Source organism: Carlito syrichta, unplaced genomic scaffold (assembly GCF_000164805.1).
Source record: "Carlito syrichta isolate Samal-C Ts95f unplaced genomic scaffold, Tarsius_syrichta-2.0.1 Scaffold304574, whole genome shotgun sequence".
NCBI lineage: Eukaryota > Metazoa > Chordata > Mammalia > Primates > Tarsiidae > Carlito > Carlito syrichta.
The window spans coordinates 723,892-745,516 of NW_007248670.1; the positions used below are offsets into that span (position 1 = coordinate 723,892).

General features: G+C 37.1%; 1 protein-coding gene across 9 annotated transcripts in view; it reads left to right on the forward strand.

Annotated features, from left to right (window-relative positions):
- Positions 1–21,625, forward strand: part of NCOA1 (nuclear receptor coactivator 1) — a 204,873-nt gene that overhangs the window by 96,662 nt on the left and 86,586 nt on the right. For all 9 annotated transcript variants that reach the window (XM_021713489.1, XM_021713490.1, XM_021713483.1 and 6 more), the window contains 2 exons: positions 4,423–4,589; positions 11,012–11,109. In XM_021713489.1, coding sequence (XP_021569164.1) covers positions 4,423–4,589; positions 11,012–11,109 — 265 coding nt within the window. The remainder of the gene's footprint in view (positions 1–4,422; positions 4,590–11,011; positions 11,110–21,625) is intronic.

Here is a 21,625-nt window from a genome sequence, read left to right on the forward strand (position 1 = left end):
ATGGTAAACTAAAAATTTATTATTTTGAAACTGAGTTTGTGCATGAATACCACCTTGTAGTATTATTTATTTCAAAATTTATTATTTTGAAACTGAGTTTGTGCATGAATACCACCTTGTCTCCCAAACCAGATATACACTTGTTAATCATAAAGAGCGTCTGTTAGACCTCAGGGTGTTGCCAGCCTTGTGTACAGATCCCTGGATAGGAGAGTTTCTCAGTAACCGGTTTGGTGGGGTGAGATATCTCTTATCTCCCTCCCGTGAACTCTTCTCCATTTCTTCATTCTTCTAGTAGAATGAGGATTAAAATGCCAACCTTTTTGGTAGAACAATTTATTTTCCTCCAGGTATATTCCCAGGAGAGGGATTGCCAAATCCCAGCAACTTGGATGCAGTTGAAGACCGTAAGTGAACTCTCACAGAAACAAAGAACTGAATACTGCATGGACTCACTCATAAGTGGGCCCTGAATACTAGTCACATCAATAGAATGGGGTCGGCAGTCACTGGGCACTACCCAGTGGGAGAGAGGGAAGGAGGAGGGTGGAGGACACGTGACAAAACAGAGGGTACCTGGTCCACTACCAGAGGGTGTGAGGGTCACCTACAAACCCAAACTTTACTTGAATGAATACTGTTTATGTAGTTAATTCTCACTTGTACCCCACAACTCTATAATAAATAAGTTATTTTTAAAATGCCAGACTTAAAATGGTGGGTAGCTGTACCTTATGCTTGTTTAACATTTCTAGTTAAACTCAAAAATTGCTTATTAATGCCTACTATTCAGCAAGCGTGAATGTTACAAGGAGATAAGTGAAGTGTGAGACATGTTTTCACTTATGAGATCTGTCTCACTTAAATAAGACATGTTTCTGTCTTCAAGGAGCTTACAGAATCTGGCCATGCCACTCATTAAATCCTTCTGGGCTTTCCATTACCCTGAAAATAAATAATCTAATCAAAGTGATGATAATAGATAACATTTATTGAGCTAATAGTATATGCCAAGAACTCTGCCATCCATTTTACATATATCATCTTTTTTAATCCTCACAAAACCCCAGGAGGTAATTATTGTCAATATTCCAATTTTACAGATAAGGAAATCAAAACTCAGAGAGGTTAAGTTGCTACTAAGTGACTTGTACAGGGTTGCATGGTTAGTATATGACAGAGGAATTTTCAGCCTGTGCTTTTAAGCAATAATACCACACATTTTATCATGGCATGTAGGATCCCTTGTGAACTGGCTTGGACCGCATTTCTTGCCCTTTTTTTTCTTGTCATCTATAGGTCAGCCATACTGAACTACTAATAGATTCAAGTTGATATTTTTACTTGTACCTTTGAAAAAATTTTTTTCTTTCAGGAAACCTCTCTCTGCCACTAAAGTTTATGCATTTCATTCTCTAGGTCTAGGTGTGTGCCTATAGTATTACAGTCTTGTCACATAGTATTGTTAGGGTTTGTTTCCTCTTCTTTGTTTTCCCACTAATTGGGGACTACATCTGATTTACTAACCTGGATCCATAGGACACAGTATATGATTAACTGGCACGTAAAAAGTAGAAGAGTATTGTTGGGTTAGCTAGTATAGTAAGATGAGGAAAAAGGATGCCTACGTGCAAAGTTAACCCAGAGTAGCATTAATTAGTATATCTGTGATATAAATGGTAATAAAGGGATTAGTAAAGGGAGAAATTTAATTGGCCCAAAGTAATATGGGAAGCCTTCTTTTCTATTAAGGTAGAATTATTATTTTTTTTTTTGGTCATCTGCACATCTCCTTTAGTTTTGACTTTGTTAAACATATCTGCTCTCATTTCATCTGTGTACTTATTGGTTACTTCATGTCATCATGTTTTTGTTTTTTGTTTTTTGTTTTGAGTTGGAGTCTCACTCTTCCTAGTCTCCTTCTCAAGTCATTTTATGCACACCTCCGTTTCATTACTTTTAGTTTCTTACTTTCTCTGTCCCTTCTCTGTCTGCCTGTTCTGGCCACTCTGTCACTTTTTGTTTTTCTCTGTAGTGGTGTAAGCACTTCAATTTTATTCAAAACTTACCATCAAAAATATATTTAGGAAGTCCCAAGTGAATCCAGTTTATTCATGTTGCAATTTAGACCTGTAGATCTAAATAGATCATACTTTAGACAGAATCTACTAAGTAAGTCTTGTGTCAATCTTGTGTCTCTAAAGTAAAATCAGATGTCTTCAAACACTACCAAGGTGCAGGACTGAGGTTCTATAAACCCTTGTATGAATCAAAATGTATGTACTCATTTTATTCCTACCTGGTTTTCAGTGCCTTGGCGTGAAATTTGTCAAAATGTCTTGCTGCATGTTCTTGCTGAGGAAGTTGTTTCTGTTTTTGTTTTTTGTTTTTTTGAGTTGGAGTCTCACTCTGTCGCCCAGACTGGAATGCAGTGGCCGCTCCCGGCCACCGCAGTCTCGACCTGCTGGGCTCCGGCGATCCGCCTCAGCCTTCTGAGTAGCCGGAATTACAAGCATGCGCTACCACGCCCGGCTGATTGCTGAGGAAATTTTAAGATACAATATTAATAAATAAAATGGCAGAAATTTCTCAATAATGAAAGATTTATAAGACAAAAGACAGAATATGTGATTCTTAAAGTTTTACATTTTGGTTTTATTTTGGAAAATTCAATATTTTGTAGTATTTTGTTTTATATAGGTAATACATTTGATTAGTTGACTTGATTTTTTTCAACCTACTATATTGTTGTATAAATGCTATTGTTTTTATAGTCTTTAATATTAAGAAAAGTAAGTGGTATTATAATTGTTGCCAGCTATGAGCTTTTTAGCAACTGATCTTTCCCTGTTCTCTCCTCTTTTTTTGTAATACAAATATGCAACCAAAAGACTTTCATTGCTATTTATAAAACTGAGCTACTTGTGACCATTCTTTTCTATTATGTTATTTTGATAATAGGAAAATTTCAAAGTAATACTTCACTGTCTTTGGATGTGCTACATAAAACAAGGTGTATGATGACTTGACTAAACACACCAGGGCTGGAAAGCAAAAGTGAACAATATTAGCTCAATACATTTAGTGTGCTTTTTATTTTAAAAATGCTAGCTATATGCACTGTTATTCTTTATTTTTGTTATTGTGTGTTAAGATAAATCAAATTTGACTTTATTTATTGCACTTATAAGCACTTGTAAGCAGATTTTTTTTCCTATTTTTTTTTAGAACAAAGCTGTATATAAAAGACATTATTCACTGTACCATTGTCTCTAATTATTATTATTTTTTATTTTACTTTTGCGTGGGTTCTTTTTGATGAAAACCAAATGATGGTTTAATCATATAAAAATTAAGAGTTTATCTAATTTCTGACTGGGCACAGTGGCTCAAACCTGTAATCCTAGCACTTTGGGTGGCCGAGGTGGGGGATTGCCTGAGCCCACAGGTTCAAGAACAGCCTGGGCAAGTTGGCAAGAACTCATCTCTACAATAAATTTTAAAAAATAATAATAAAGTAGCCAGGTATGGTAGTTCTTGCCTATAGTTCCAGCTACTTGGAAGTCTGAGGTGAAAGGATTGCCTGAGCCCAGAGGGTCAACACTGGGGTGGCTGTGAGCATGCCACTGCATTCTAGCCTGGGCAGTGGAGTGAGACTCCAACTCATAAAAAAAAAAAAAAAAAAAGAATTTATCTACTTTCTTTTTTTTTTTGAGTGGGAGTCTCACTCTGTTGCCCAGACTGGAGTGCAATGACCGCTCCCAGCCACTGCAGCTTTGAACTATTGGGCTCCGGCGATCCTTCCACCTTAGCCTTCCGAGTAGCCGGAATTACAGGCATGCGCTACCATGCCCGGCTGATTTTTGATTTATTGTAGAGATGAGGTCTAGTTGCCCAGGCGGGTCTCGAACCCGCAGGCTCAGGCAATCCACTCACCTCAGCCTCCCAAAGGCGCGGAATTACAGGCTGAGCCACCAAGCCCGGCTATAACTTATTTAAACTCTGTATAGTGTGCCCTGCTTAATTTATAACAAAGTGATTTGAGAATTCAGATTTTCTATTTCAAGGAGTGATTTAGAAGGTAAAATAGTTCCAAATGCACTAGTATATTTGCTGTATATTTCCTTTTAATATCTAGTACTTGCTGATTATTTGAAAATACTCAAGGTATATATATGATTGGGGAAATACATCTGTTATAGAGGTCATTCACTTTATGTATTTTAACTGGAATTGTTTTCTGCACTTTGGTATTTTGTAGTGTCTGGTTTTTAGATGTGAATTTAAATAGCTTTCTAAATCTAGTTTTACATTCTGGATAAAAGTAAGGTTCTCTCTAAATATGTAAACATTAAATACCAGATCAGAGAAGGAAATATGGTAATATAAATGTACACTAACTGGATTTTCTTTGTGTAACAGCACTGAAAAGAGGCGCAGAGAGCAAGAAAACAAATATTTAGAAGAGCTAGCTGAGTTATTGTCTGCCAACATTAGTGACATTGACAGCTTGAGTGTAAAACCAGACAAATGCAAGATTTTGAAGAAAACAGTCGATCAGATACAGTTAATGAAAAGAATGGAACAAGGTAAAAAAATGACTGGACATTGTATTAAGACATTTATAATATATGATTTTACTTTTGTATTGTTAAGAAGCAGCATTAAACTTCATAATTTTATTAAAGAAATATTTTTGTTAAGATGTTCTCGATTTTAGAAAGTCAATCTGAGAGTCTTCTTGTTATAACAAAGCGGCTTATTAATTTAACTTAACTGGTTACCTTGGGAGGTTATAGGTCCTTATATCACAGAGGATTGAGTCAAAGGACAAACATAAGCTGTGGAGTTGGGCCTGAGGCCCTGGGGTAGAGTTGAAGGACAGTGACTCCCTGAGGAGAAAACCTCCCCACCTGTATGAGGAAGCTTGTCTCTGCCTGGGCTCTGAGTGGAGGAAACAGTCTTATCTGAAAAAAGTGATATACTTTTGAGATTCATATTTATACTACCCATATTTACTGGGAACCCCACACCACCAAACTCCTAGGTTGTCTACCAGAAACAAAGGCAAAGCACTTTGAAGGAACAGTCCCACAACCTGGACCCCATCGGCGTGCCACAGAAAAAGTGCTTCTGAGGGTGATTTTCCACTAAAAACGGACATAACATATGAGGGGATAATCAACAGAGAATAAGAGCACAGAAGGAGTGGACCCAAAAGAACTTCAGGTTATCAGTAGTAATATGAAAATGCTATAGGTCAATATATTTAAGATGTTGAATATTTTATAATTTAAAAACTGGAAAACAAATAGTCTAGTGACAACTGATTTAGCAAACAGAAGAAACAGTACTGTAAGCCTGCAAAGGTGAGCACCTGAGAGAGGCTATATGACCCCTTCCCCACTTGTTTCATGACACTAGGAGCCTGGCTCCTACTCCCCAAGCCAAAGATAGGAGGATCCCTGGGGAAATAGAGCAGTCCACAGGAAAACAGAACTTAAAAACAGGATCGCCAGAAACAGCTTTAGCCCTTTACCTTGTTTCTACTCTTTGCCCCTCACCTCCTCTGTCCCAGTTCCAGGCACACTCTACCTCAGGTGTTTATACTTGCTGTTCCCTCTGTGTGGAATGCGCTTTCCCTAGATACCCGCCTGGCTTCATGGCTTTTAAATTAAAAATTTTTTAAAAAGAAAGACTACAAAATCTTCATATTCCTCTACACCTTCCTTGATTTATTTTCCTGACACTACTTTTTACATCTGACATGTGACACATGTTATATATTGTTTACCTACCCTCACTGGAGCTCCGTAAAGGCAAGGATTTTTGTTTGTTCAACATTGTATCCTCAATACCTAAAATAGTGCCTAGCTACGTAATCAGCTTTCGATGCATATTTATTGAAAGAATAGATGAAGGGATGAAATTTGAAGAAATCCCTTAGAAAATAAAACAAACAACAGAAAATGAGAGAAAGGTGAGATAAAGGATTAATTCAGGAAGTGTAACATCCAAGAAAAAAATAGAACAGGCCGGGCTCGGTGGCTCAGCCTGCAATCCCATGTCTTTGGGAGGCTGAGGTGAGTGGATTGCCTGAGCCCACGGGTTCAAGACCCGCCTGGGCAGTGAGACCTCATCTCTACAATAAATCAAAAAATTAGCCGGGCGTGGTAGCGCGCGCCTGTAATTCCGGCTAACTGGAAGGCTGAGGCGGAAGGATCGCCGGAGCCCAGCAGGTCGAGGCTGCGGTGGCTGGGAGCGGCCACTGAACTCCAGTCTGGGCGACAGAGTGAGACTCCAACTCAAAAACAAAACAAAACAAAACAAAACAAAACAAAAAAATAGAACAGACTAAAAAAAGAAATTAGAGAAATAATATCAAAAAAAATTCTCAGAAATAGAAGAGTGTAAGTTTCCAGATTGTAAGCCCTTATGTAGTGTGCAGCATAGTCAATGAAAAAAAAAGAAAAACAGATTCATGCCACTGAACAATTTAGTGACATTTCAAAATACCATGGAGAAAGAAACAAGAAAGAGGAAAAAAAAAAAAGATTTCACACACAATAGATGGCTTTCAGAATAGGTTCAGATTTCTGAGTAACAAAATTGAAAACTGGGATTCTAGACCTAGAATTCTATTTTCATCCAAATGAAGATATGCGTTTAAAATAACATTTTCAGACATTCAAATTCTCAAAAATGTTACCTACTATTGTATCTTTTTCATAAGGTACAAATTCAAGGTCATACACCTAGAAAGAAAGGCATAGGATTTTAACCCAGGAAAACTATGGAATCTTAACAAAGAAGAAAGGTAATTGGAGCTGATGAATAGAGGACTCCAGGGAATATTTCCATGGAAAAAAAATAGAACACATAAGAGTATCTGATAACTGACCAAGTTGAGAAGAATTTTTTTTAGCTCTGGAGAAATGTTTAAGGTTGAATTAAACTACGCAAAAGTCTGAAACAAATATAAGAAATGTAAGTTATAGCATACACCTTGGCTCTCTTATAAAGTATTTATATACCCATAGTAAACTAGATATTAAATATTTAAATATTAATTGCCCTAAAAATTATTAAAACTATCCTGGAAAGATGAGAGGAAGAGAAATGTCTGTGTAGCAGGTCGGTGTAAGTTAAAATCTTACCTTTCGTTATAGCATGTCAAAAGATTATGTCTAACATGAATAAAATCAGAGTATAGGAAATAAAACATGTTACTGAAAAGTATAAATTCTATTAATTAGGATATAGTCTAGTCTATTGTAACAAGACACCCAAAATATAGTGGCTTTAAAAAGATAGCCTAGGTAGGTGTTGGGCATTTAGACTCTTTCCATCTTTATTCTCTGCTATTCCGAGGGTATTATCATTATCCATGTGACCAAACGTAGCTCACCCATCCATGTCCCAGCTGACAAGAAGGGGAAATAAAAAAGCAGGAAGGCATGCTTCTTTCTCTTTACAGACAAGAAATTGTGTATCACTTCTGTTATCATCCCTTAGGCCAGAAACTAGTCACATAGCCATTTCTATCATAGGTTTTCCCTAAAGTTTTAAATGTTTTACTTTTCACACATAGTTATTTAATCCACTTGGACTTGATGGTTTATGTTTTTTACAACTTGTTTAAAAACAAAAACCTTCCTTAACTCAGTGTCATAAAACACATGAAATGATGAAAGAATGTGTCTTAAACTGCGTGAGAAATGCCACCATAATAATAAAAACATAAATAACCCAATTTAAAAATAGGTAAAGGTCCTAAATAGACATTTCTTAAAAAAAAAAAAAAAAAAAGGTGTACAAATGGCCAGCAAGTCCATGAAAAAGGTGCTCAGCATCATTAGTCATTAGGGAAATGCAAATCAAAACCACAATGAGATACCACTTCACATCCACCAGAATGACTGTAATAAGAAAAAGACAGATAATAACAAGTGTTGGTAAGGATGGGAGAAATTTGAACCCTTATTTACTGCTAGTGGGAATTTAAAATGGTGCAGCCACTTTGGAACAATTCAAAAGTTCCTCAAAAGGTTAAGCATAGAGATACTGTATGACCCAGTATCTATTTCACTCCTAGGTGTATATCCAAGAGAAAGGAAAACATATGTCCTTACAAAAATTTGTACATGAGTGTTCACAACATTATCATAAAGAGCCAAAAAGTAGAAACTACCCGTATGTCCATCAGCTGATGAATAGATCAATACAATGAGGTATACCCATATGATGAACTATTATTAGACAATAAAAATGAATAAAATACTGATAAATATGTCAACATAATTGAATCTTGCTATGCAAGAAAAACCTGATTGGTCACAAAGGGTCACATATCATATGATTCCGTTTATATGAAATGTCCCAAATAGTCAAATTCATAAAGACAAAAAGTAAATTGATGGTTGCCTTAGGCTAGGGGTATTAGAAAAAGAGGATTGACTGCTAATGTCAATGGAGTTTCTTTGGGAGGTAATGAAAAGGTCCTAAAATTAATTGTGATGGTAATTACACAACTCTGTGAATTTACTAAAAAGCATTGAGTTGTATTCTTTAAATGTATTAATTGTATGCTATGTGAATTATAGCTCAAGAAAGTCATATAACATTTTACACCATAGATTTGCAAAAATTAAAAATTATGATGATATCAAGTATCGATGAGGATGCAGAAAAACAAAACTGTTTAGGGAACAATTTGTCAATACCCAGTAATGTTGAAGTTATACAGACTTTATGATCATGTAATTTCACTTCTAGTATTTATCCTGAAGTTGCTGAGACACAGGAACAAAAGGGGAAATACTTGGGGGAGGGGATATATATATATATATATATTGAATTGGAGACTCATTCTGTTGCCCTGGCTGGAGTGCAGTGGTACTCTCACGGCCACCACAGCCTCAACCTGCTGGGCTCCGGTGGTCTTTCAGCCTCAGCCTTCCAAGTAGCTGAAACTACAGGCATGCACCACCTCGCCCTGCTGATTTTTTAATTTATTGTAGAGGTGAGGTCTTACCAAGTTGCCCAGGCTGGTTTCATACCCATGAGCTTAGGCAATCCTCTCACCTCGACCTCCCAAAGTGCTGGGATTATAGGTGTGAGCCACCTCACCCAGCCCTGAAAATATTTTTATAGTACTGTAATAGTCAAAAGGTTCCTCAGTAGGGGAATAGATAAATCAGTTATGGGTTATTTACAGAATGTAATAGTGTATAGGAATTACAATGAATGAATAAAATCTATATGTATCAATTGGTTAAATCTCTAACATAATATCAAGTGGAAAAAGTAAGTTGAAGAAGCCTATACTTAAGATATCCCTTGGTATCCGTGAGGGATTTGTTCTAAGACCTTCCATAGTAACTGGGTGGTGGCATGTGCCTGTAATTCTAGCTACTTGGAAGGCTAAGGTGGAAGGATTGTTTGAGCCCAGGAGTTCAAGGCCAGCCTGGGCAGCATAGTGAGACCATGTCTCTAAAAAATCAATAAAATGGCATAGTATTAGCATGTAACCTATGCACATTCTCCTGTATACTTTAAATAATTTCTAAATTACCTATAATACCTACTACTATGTAAATATGTGTTATGCCTGTATTGTTTAAGGAATAATGATGAAAAAAAGTTATACATGTTCAATACAGATACAATTTAAAAAGTATGTTTTCAATGCATGGTGGGTTGGCTCCATAGAAGCAAAATCCACTGAGATGGAGGGCCATCTATATGTATATATGACACAAAATAATATATTGTGTATAAAATCATTCATATGTAATAAAAGTATAAAAACATGCTTAGAAATGATTATGCCAATCTCAGAATAATGGTTACTTCTGAAAAAAGGGACAGGAGGAAAGGTGGCAGGGCTTTAGCTGCATTTGTAGCATGTATTTATTTTAAAGTGAGACACCTGAAGCAAATGAGATTAACACCTGTAGAAACTGAATGGTATTGATATGAATATATGCTGTATCATTTTCTATATTTTTTGGAATGTTTGAAATACTATATATTTTAAAGTGAAAAAAATGAATTGCTATACTCAGTACCATATTTGATGTTTGATGAACTATCTAGTCTGACAGATTATAAACTTTTATTATTTAGGTATGATGCTATTTTAATATGATGGGATGTATTTTTCAACATAACGCTAAAGAACTTTAAATCATTTAGCAGTTACAGTTTTATCAATCAGAGAATCATGACATGGATGTAAAATGTTAGTGACTTCATGCAACATCTCAAAAACTCATACCTTCATTCTCTCTTCATGGACAATTGGTCAAATCAGAAAGAAAGGGAAAAATGATAAAGAAAATAATCATTCTTTTACAATTGGTTTAAAAAAAAACTTTTGATACAGATTTTTTATATTTTATTATTTTTATTTTTATTTTTTGAGTTGGAGTCTCATTCTGTCGCCCAGACTGGAGTGCAGTAGCACGCTCCCAGCCACCGCAGCCTCGGCCTGCTGGGCTCCAGTGGTCCTTCTGCCTCAGCCTTCCAAGTAGCCAGAATTACAGGCACACACTATCACGCCTGGCTAACTTTTGATTTATTGTGGAGATGAGGTCTCGCCAAGTTGCCCAGGTAGGTCTGGAACCCGCGGGCTCAGGCAATCCACTCACCTCGGCCTCCCAAAGCACTGGGATTACAGACTGAGCTACTGAGCCCGGCAATACAGATTTTTTAAAAGGCCTGTACATTTACAGCATTTCTCTCTTTGTTGAAACCTTAAACTTGGTTAGTCAATATTTCAGTTCTCATACTACTACTTATTAGTTATATGATCTGGGGTACATTGCTTAATTTTTGTGATGCTCTACTTTATCACCTATAAAATCGTATAATTAAGTGTGAAAACATCTAGACACTAAATAAATGTTATTTGAATCTGAAATTAGGTGAATCTGTGTCTTCATGAATTTGCCCTTATGGAAATGAGCCCTTTTTGGATATGTGATTTTTTGAAGTTTCTTTATTACAGAGAAATCAACAACTGATGATGATGTACAGAAGTCCGACATCTCATCAAGCAGTCAAGGAGTGATAGAAAAGGAATCTTTAGGACCTCTTCTTTTGGAGGTGGGTGTCCTCATTGACCCAGAAACTGATTAAAATCTTTGTTATAGCCATTTTGTTTTTATCTTTATTGGCTTTTATACTTTATATTCAATTAATAAATTATAAAACGAAGTAAAGTTTTAAATAACTTACAATTATTTTATTATGGAAACTATTTGACATTTGTAATTATTTCAGAATTAAATATAAATAATGGGCTGGACTCTGTGGCTCAGCCTGTAATCCCAGCACTTTGGGAGGCTGAGGTGAGTAGATTGCCTGAGCCCATGGGCTCAAGACCAGCCTGGGCAACTTGACGAGACCTTGTCTCTAAAATAAATAGAAAATTAGCTGGGCATGGTTGTGCACGCCTGTAGTTCCAGCCACTTGGAAGACTGAGGTGGAAGAATCGACAGAGCTCAGCAGGTCAATGGTGGAGTGGTCGTGAGTGTGCCACTGCACTCCAGCCTGGGAGATGGAGTGAGATTCAACTAAAAAAAAAAATAAAATAATGAACATGAGAAATTTTCATAAAGGCATTATAACTAGTCAGATGGAAAATGAAGCCTACTGCATAGTTTTGCCTTTTACTTCTAGGCAGTTAGGACTAATTGGGAAGATAAAACATAAAAATTATTTAGATAACTTGTATTATACATATATATTGTACATATATTTGTGTATATATCATACACATATGTGTACATATTACATATTCCTCTGTTTATTACAGTAGGTGTTTTCCTGAAAATTTTTCTGAATAAAAATTTTTAAATTGTTTATATAAACTTTCTAAGAGAATTACTGTTTTGACTATCAAACTTTGTAATGTGAAGAACTTTTAAACTCAGATTACTTTGTAATTGCTGTGTAATTTTTACTCCACCTTTCCTATCTGATCTTTACTCCTTGTGTTCTTAATACAGATGTTTTGTTCCCAGGCATGCTCATCTCACCATACATGCTTTCTCCCCTTTTCTATCTCTATACCTGATTTTATATATATTTCTATAACTATATATAAAAGAACAAATTCTCCTTTCCTTATCCTTCCTCAAGGCCCTCCTTTCTGGTGAAATCTTCCTAACGACTTGCACAGGTCTCTTTAATTTCTAACTCTTTAATATATATATAAATATTTTTATATATTATATATATATATAATATATATTTTTTACTATTACCCTGACTTCTCCTCTTTGTATTAATCATAATTTCCGCTACCTACTGCTAATGTAAAAATACTCTCAATATTCAGTCCTTGCTTTTCCAGTCCCCAAAATATCATGTATTCTCATTGCTTCACTTTTCATCCCTATCGAGATGACACCTAAATACATACTCTTGCTTTACTTCTCCCTGTACTCTATTCCTGGACTTTTAAAAGACTGCTAAATATTTTATTATTATTATTAATTAATTTATTTATTTATTAATCTCACTCCATCACACAGGCTGGAGTACAGTGGCACACTCACGGCCATCCCAGCTTCCCCTGCTGCTGGACTCCGGCGATCCTTCCGCCTCAGCCTTCCAAGTAGTTGGAACTACAGGCATGCACTACCACGCACAGCTAATTTTTGATTTATTGTAAAGACAAGGTCTTGCCAAGTTGCCCAGGCTGGTCTTGAATCTACAGGCTCAGGCGATCCACTCACCTCGGCCTCCCAAAGTGCTGGGATTACAGGCTGAGCCACCGAACCCGGGCTATTCTTATTTTTAATATATACTTTTTATTTTTAAGGGTATAAGTGCTTTAGAGGTATAAGTGCTTTTTTGGTTACCTGAATGAATTGTACAGTGGTGCAGAAGTCTAGGCTTTAAGTGTACAGTCATCCCTGCTAGTGCACGTTGTACCCAATAGGTGATTTTTCATTCTTCACCCCCCTCCCAATCTCCCCTCCTCTGAGTCTCCAGGGTCCATTGTACCATTCTATATTAGGCTGCTAAATATTTTTTACTCTCCTATTAGTAACTTCCCCCTCAAAATCTAAATTATTTCTCCTCCACATAACACAAGGACTTTGTTACTTTAGACTTGGTTTTCATGATTTTTTTTTCCTCCTTTAATTTTTATTTTAAAATTGTGGGGTACATTTCAGGGTTAGGTATACAGGTATTCACTGTGCAGGTACCTCTGTTGATGAGGCGTGCCCCTCCTTCCCCAGGCAGATATCGACTACTGTCAGTCCCATCTCCCCGCAGCTTCCCGCCACTTTCAATCCTTTTCTTATAGTAGTATGGTAGTTGTTCAAGGTCCACTTATGAGTGAGAACATGTGATACTCAGATCTTTGTTTCCAAAGAGAGATCACTCAGTATTATAAACTCTGGTTCCATCCAGGTTACTCTGAAGTTCATGATTTTGTTCTTTTTTATGGCTGCCTAGTATTCCATCATGTATATGCACCACATTTTTAAAATCCAGTCCTCTTTTATGGGCAGCAAGGTTAGTTCCATGTTCTTGCTATTGTGAACAATGCTGCAATAAACATATGTGTGCAAGTATCTTTTTCATAGAGCGATTTGAGTTCTTCCAGATATATTCCCAGTAGGGGGATTGCAGGGTCATATGGAAGGTCGATTTTTAGAACTTTTAGGAATCGCCACACTGATTTCCACAGAGGCTGTACTAGTTTGCACTCCCGCCAGCAGTGTAGAAGTGTTGCCTTTGCGCCATATCCTCTCCAGCATCTGTTATTTTTTGAGTTATTGATGATGACCATTCTGACTGGAGTGCCCAGGCCATAAGAGATAAGATAGACAAGTGGGATGTCATTAAACTGACAAGCTTCATGTTTTTTTAATAGAGGAACCAGTGCATACTTTTATAGAATTGTAAAATATCAAACACGTTGGTCATTGATACTGGGATGAAAATTCTCTGGGCAACTATATACACATACACCTAGCAGGGGAAGCTACTGCATGTGATGGATGCTGGGTTTTTTTTATTATCTTCTTTTCACTACCTATCAAATTCATTGTATGACACATGACTACATCTTGGGAAACAGTGCTGTAACAAGTATAGTAAAAATGTTAATGGTAGAATCTAGGTGGCAGATACACACACTGCAAAATTCTTTCAACTTTGCTGTATTTTGAAAATTTTTAATGGAAATTTCTGAAGGAAAATAAATGGTGCCTTAAGCTCATTTCCCACTTCCATCTTTATCTCTGTCTTCTGCTTCCCACCTGCCACCATCCTACTGCTTGATTGCAGTTGGGCCTCTCATGAAGACCTGGTCCATCCAATATCTCCTCTACTCTGCAGGATATTAGTAGACCAATATTTTTATACCTTGTAGTTTTTCTGTGAGGATTCTGTCTGCCTGCTTTGTGCCCTGAATTTTTACACTGGCCCAGGACTTTACATTTCCTTTCAATTCATTAAATATTTATTTGAATATATTTTTTGCATAGAGTATCATTTGGGGTACTAAAGAAGTATAAGATATAGAAGTCCTTGAAACTTCTGGCGTTCCTGTTGGAAAATTGCAGTCATTTGAATCCTAGTCTTTCCACGTACTCTTCGGTAACCAAATAGATCCCAAGGAGAGCAAATAAATTAGCCACAAACTGCTGCAGCATATCTGGAAACAGAGAATACTACTGTTACGACTACTTCTACCACTACTATCACTTCAGTTTATGTAAACATTTGTTATTGCTGTATAAAAAATTCAAAACAATTTAAAATAACATAAAATAATAGGAAAACATCCATTCAAGCTAATGATAGATGACGGAGTAAGAATTAATTTTGTTTCTTTGATTTTTTGTATTATCTTTTTTGTATTCTATGTCCCAAATCTAGACTTTTATTTTGGTGATCTAGATTCTTTTGTTGAAATTAGGGTTTTGATTGTCTTGCTTTTTCAGCTCCCTTAAGTGACTTTAGGCTGTTAGCGTGTGATCTTTTCGTTTTCTTCACGTATATTCGTAGAGATATGAATAACTCTCTTAGTACTGTTTTCATGGCATTCTGGAGGTTTTGGTAAGATGTTTCTTCATTTTCATTTGTTTCCAGGTATCTTTTAATCTCTGTTTTGATTTCCATGTTGACCCAGGAGTTGTTTAGCATCATACTGTTTATTGTCCATGTCTTTGTGGTTTTGGAGGAACTTTGTTGATGTTGATATTTATTTTTATTCCACTGTGGTCTGATAAGGTGCATGGCAGTATTTCAATTTTATGGAATCTGTTTATTCTTGTTTTTTGGCTGAGGATGTGGCTGATCTTAGAGTGCATTCCATGTGGTGATGAGTAGAATGTATATTCCGTGGCTTTTGGGTGGAGTGTTCTGTAGGTATCAGTTAAGTTCATTTGGTCAAGCGTCATGTTGAGGTTCTGAATCTCCTTGTTGATTTTTTTTGTCTTGATGATCTGTCTAGGATTGTGAGTGGGGTATTTAAGTCCCCAACTATGATAGTTTTAGAATCAATATCGAACTAATGTTTTTAGTTGATGAAGTTATTACACTGAAAACCATTATGAATCAAAGGAACACTATAACATATTACACACGAATTAAATGTTATTAGGCAGGCATTTTCAAAAATGAAAGAATACATAAAATTTGAAGTCTCAGAAACAGAATAGAAATGTATTTAGGGTCAAGGTGCTAATAACATTTTTATTTCTGAGCTGTAGATATGTGAAATAGAGAATGTAAAATAGAATTATAAAATTTTACATGACTTCAATATTGACAACTTACCTAATACATTTTATTATTTAGTTAGCTAGTTAGTTATTAAGTTGGGGACTCACTCTTTCACCCAGGATAGTGGCACAGTCATGGCTCACCACAGCCTCGTCCTCCTGGACTCAGGCGATCTTCTGCCTCAGCCCTCTGAGGAGCTGGGACTACAGACATGCGCCACCACACCCAGCTAATTTTTTTATTTTTTTTGTAGAGACAAGGTCTCACTGTGTTGCCCAGGCTGGTCTCAAACAAACTTATGCAATCCTCCCACATCAGCCTCCCAAAGTGCTGGGATTACAAGCACTGTGCCTAGTCCTTAATATCTTTCGTATCCCCTTTTCTTTATCCCCAAACCTGTCTTCACTGACTTAAACTTTATGGAGTTTAATCTAGGACAGCTAAGACAGGAAGGATGGAAGAGTTACCACGATAATTTCCATTGAATTACCCAGGCTGCAGTCTAGAGCAGCAGTGTTCAATATAATAGCTACTAGCTAGCTTTAAAAACCCGTTCATGCATGAGAACATGAATGTATACCTCCTGAATTTAAAATTAAAAAAATTTTAAAGTATTTTCAAATAGAAAAAGAGTCAGGAAACACATGTTGCTGAGGTTGTGGAGAAAAGGGAATGCTACACTGTTGATGGGAATATAAGCTAGTTCAACCCCTGTGGCAGCCACGTTGGAGATTTCTCAAAGAACTCAAAATAGATTCACCATTCAAACTAGAAATCTCACTACTGGAAATATACCCAAAGGAGCACAAATCACTCTACCAAAAGACACCTATACTCTTACATTTATTTGCCACAGCACTAACCACAATAGCAGAAATATGGAACCAACTAAGGTGCCTTTCAACAGTGGACTGAATAAAGAACATGTGGTACATAGACATCATGGAATACTATGCAGCCATAAAAAGAACAAAAACATGTCCCTTGCAACAACATGGATGGAGCTAGAGCCTATCATCCTAAGCGAATTATCACAGAAACAGAAAACTGAATACCATGTGTCCTTTCTAATAAGTGGGAGCCGAACACTGAATACACATGGGCACAAAGATGGGAACAGTAGACACTGGGGCACTCATAAAGGGGAGGAAAAATGAGGGGAGCAAGGACTGAAAAACGTCCCACTGGATACCTTGTCCACCACCTTGGTGACAGGCTCAATAGAAGCCCAAACCTCACCATCATGCAGTATACCTATGTAACAAACCTGCACATGTACCCTTTGAATCTAAAAACAAAACACATATTTAAAAAAACAGTATGATAGACCCTAGCTACCTGCAGCTATTAAAATTTAAATTACGTTAAAAATGTAATGCTCAATCTTACCAGCTACATTCAAAGTGTTTGCTATCCACATGAGGTCAGATACAGAATATTTTCATCATTGCAGAAAGTTCAATTTAACAGCACTGGTCTAAAGGGGGATACCCAGATGGAAGATCCCCACATCTAAGAAGTTACCAAATGCACTCCATAATAAGAGACATTCTCATCATCCAATATTGAGTTTATTCCTTCTTGTTAACATAAAATAATAAAGGGTAGCATGAGTTAAATTAAAAGAGGGTATTGGAAGAAATTTCTCACATTTAAAGAGAGGGCGGTATTAAAGACTGATGTACCCCTAGCCAGAATGACCAAGAAAAAGAGAGAAAAATACCAAATAAACACAATCAGATATGGAAAAGATCAAGTCATAACTGACCCTGAAGAAATACAAAAGTTTATCAGAGATTACTATGCACACCTGTATGGAAACAAACTCGATAACCTAAATGAAATGGAGGGCTTTCTAACATCACACAACCCCCCAAGGTTGAAACAAGAAGAAATTGAGACCCTAAATAGACCAATAACAACCCAAAAAATTGACTTCATCATAAGAAAACTACCTACCAAAAAAAACCCTGGACCAGATGATTTCCAGCGGAATTCATCAGAAGCTGATACCAATCTTACTGAAAGTATTCCAGGCAATCAAGAAAGATGGAACTCTCCCCAAATAATTTTATGAAGCTAACATTACACTGATACCCAAACCAGGTAAAGATCCGACAAAGAAAGAGAAATACAGGCCCATATCCCGGATGAACATAGATGCAAAAATTCTCAACAAGATTCTAGCAAATCGGATCCAACAACATATTTCTTTTTTTTTTTTTAATCAATATTTTTTATTATGATGTTGTGGGGTACAGTTAAGGGTTAGGTATACAATTACGTTTCATTCAGGCACCCTGTTGATAAGAGGTGTTTCTCCGTCCTCAGACAGATATTTGCTACTGTTAATCCCATCTCCCTCCCCCATAGTTTCCCAGTACCATCAGTCATTCTCTTATAGTATTACATTGGATGTTCAAGGTCCATTATATAAGTGAGAACATGTGATATTCGGATCTTTGTTTCTGTGAGAGGTCACTCAGTATTATAGACTCTAGTTCCATCCAGGTTGCTGCGAAATTCATGATTTCCAGCAACATATGTCAAAAGTCAAACACCATGACCAAGTAGGCTTTGCCCCAGGATGAAGAGCTGGTTCAACATCACCACAAGACCATAAATATAATTAAATACATCAACAGATGTAAAAACAAGAACCACATGATTATATCATTAGATGTGGAAAAAGCTTTTGATAAAATCCAGCATCCCTTCTTGATAAAAACCCTCGAAAACCTAAGCATAGAGAGAACATACCTAAAAACAGTAAGCGCTATCTATGATAAACCCACAGACAACATATTGCCAAATGGACAGAAATTGGAAGCATTTCCCTGAAAACGGGAACAAAATAAGGCTGCCCACTGTTACCCCTCCTGTTCAACATAGTGTTGGAAGTCCTAGCTAGAGCAGTCAGACAAGAGAAGGAAATCAGGGATATCCAAATAGGAAAAGAAGAAAACAAGTTATCCCTCTGCTGATGATATGCTCCTATACCTTGAAAATCCAAGAGAACCTGTCATAAGTCTCCCTGCACTGATAAAGGACTTTGACAGTCTCAGAGTACAAAATAAACGTGCAAAAGACAGTTGCATTCTTATACCAACAACAAACAGAACCAAATAAAAAGCACAATCCTATTCATAGTAGCCATGAAAAAAAATCAAATACCTTGGCATCTTCCTAACCAGAGAAGTGAAAGATCTTTACAACAAAAACTACAAAACACTGCTCAAAGATGACAAAACAAATGGAAAAATATTCCATGCTTGTGGATTGGAAGAATCAACATTGTAAAGACATCCATTCTACCAAAGATAATCTATAGATTCAATGCTATACCCATTAAATTACCAACATCATTCTTCTCATACCTGGAAACAACTGTACAGAAATTTATATGGAAATGTAAATGACCACGAATAGCCAAAACAGTCCTTAACAAAAGAAGCAAAGCAGGAGGTATTACACTTCCAGACTTTAAACTTTATTACAAGGCTACAATAATCAAAACAACCTGGTAGTGGTACAAGAACAGGCATATAGACCAATGGATCAGAATAGGAAAATTTCTCAACCAACAAATCTTCGACAAAACCTCCAACAACAACCACTGGGGAGAGTAGAACCTATTCAGAAATGGTGCTAGGAAACTGGCTGACCACGTGCAGAAGAGTGAAACAGGATCTCTACCTGTCACCACACACAGAAATCAACTCCAAATGGATCAAAGACCTAAATGTAAAGCCCCAAACCTTAAGAATCTTAGAAAATGTGGGAGACACCCTTATGGAAATCAGAATAGGCAACCAATTCCTGATCAAAATCCTAAAAGCCTTTGCCAAAAGAGATAAGATAGACAAGTGGGACCTCATCAAACTGAAAAGCTTCTGCAAAGCAAAGGAAATAATCAAGAGAATGGGGAGACAGCCCACAGAATGGGAAAAAATATTTGTCAACTGGATATCTGACAAAGGCCTGACATCTGGGATCTACAAGGAACTCAAACATGCCAAAAGGAAAAAAATAAACAGCTCCATTAAAAAGTGGGCAAAAGACATGAATAGACACTTCTCAAAAAAAAAAAAAAAGCCAACATACACATTAAAAAAAATGCTCAGCCTCACTAATCATCAGAAAAATGCAAATCAAAACCATATTGAGATACCACCTAACTCCAGTAAAAATGGCCATCATTAATAAAACAAAAAACAGCAGATGCTGGCGAGGATGTGGAGAAAAGGGAATGCTTCTACACTGTTCAGTCTATTTCAAATCTCTATGGAAACTAGTGTGACAATTCCTAAAAAAACTAGAAATTGACCTTCCATATGACCCAGCAATCCTCCTTCTGGAAATATGCCCGGAGGAACTTAAATCACTGTACAAAAAAGATCTGCACACACATGTTTATTGCAGCACTATTTACTATAGCAAAAACATGGACCCAACTGTGCTGCTCATCGAAATTGGACTGGCTTTTTAAAAAAATGTGGTACATATACATGATGTAATATTACACAACCATAAAGAAGGACAAAATTATGGACTTTGCGGCAACATGGACAAATTTAGAGTTTATAATACTCAGTGATCTATCACAGAAACGAAGAACTGAGTTCTGCATGTTCTCACTCATAAGCGGACCCTGAATATTTACCATAATACTGTAAGAAAGGAATTGGCGGCCAGGCACGATGGCTCAAGCCTCTAATCCCAGCACTTTGGGAGGCTGAGGTGAGAGGATTGCCTGAGCCCACAGGTTTGAGAACAGCCTAGGCAACTTGGCAAGACCTCATCTCTACAATAAATCAAAAAATTAGCCAGGCATGGTAGCATGCCTGTAGTTCAGCTACTTGGAAGGCTGAGGCGAAAGGATCGCCTAAGCCCAGCTGGTCAACACTGGGGTAGCTTTGAGCATGCCACTGTACTCTAGCCTGGGCGGTGGAGTAAGACTCCAATCCAAAAAAAGAGAAAGGGATTGGCAGTAGCCGGAAATCTGCTGGGGAAGGGAAAGGGGGACATAACATTAATAAGAGTACCTGATCTCAGACCAGGCAGAGTGGGGACCAGTGAGAGACCCACACTTTATCTGTACAATGATCACTTGTATACCTAATCCTGAATTGTATCCCACATCTTAAAAATAAATTAAAAAGGTCGGGCACGGTGGCTCAAGCCTGTAATCCCAGCACTTTGGGAGGCTGAGGCATGAGGATTGCCTGAGCCCAGGGTCTCGAGATCAGCCTGGACAACTTGGTGAGATCTCATCTTTACAGTATATATAAAAAATATTAGCCAGGCATGGTAGCGTGTGCCTGTAGTTCTGACTACTTAGAAGGCCAAGGCAGAAGGATTGCCTGAGTCCAGCAGGTCCACGCTGGGGTGGCCATGAGGGTGCCACTGCACTCCAGCCCGGGCAACAGAGTAAGACTCTGACTTCAAATAATTTATTAATTAATTAATTTTAAAAATTTAAAAGAGAGAGCAGTATTAGAATTTAGTTTTTCCGTGCTGAAAAGAAAAAAACAATCCCATTATAAAATGGGCAAAAGATATGAACAGACAATTCACAAAGGAAGACATCCGAGCAGCCAACAGAAACATGAAGAAATGTTCAACCTCACTAATCATCAGGGAGATGCAAATCAAAACCACACTGAGATACCACCTAACTCTAGTAAGAATGGCAATTATCACCAACTCAAAAAATAACAGCTGCTGGAGAGGATGTGGCAAACAGGGAACACTTCTACACTGTTGGTGGGAGTGTAAACTAGTGCAACCTCTGTGGAAAGCAGTGTGGCGATTCCTAGAAGCTCTAAATATCAACCTCCCATATGACCCCACAATCTCCCTACTGGGA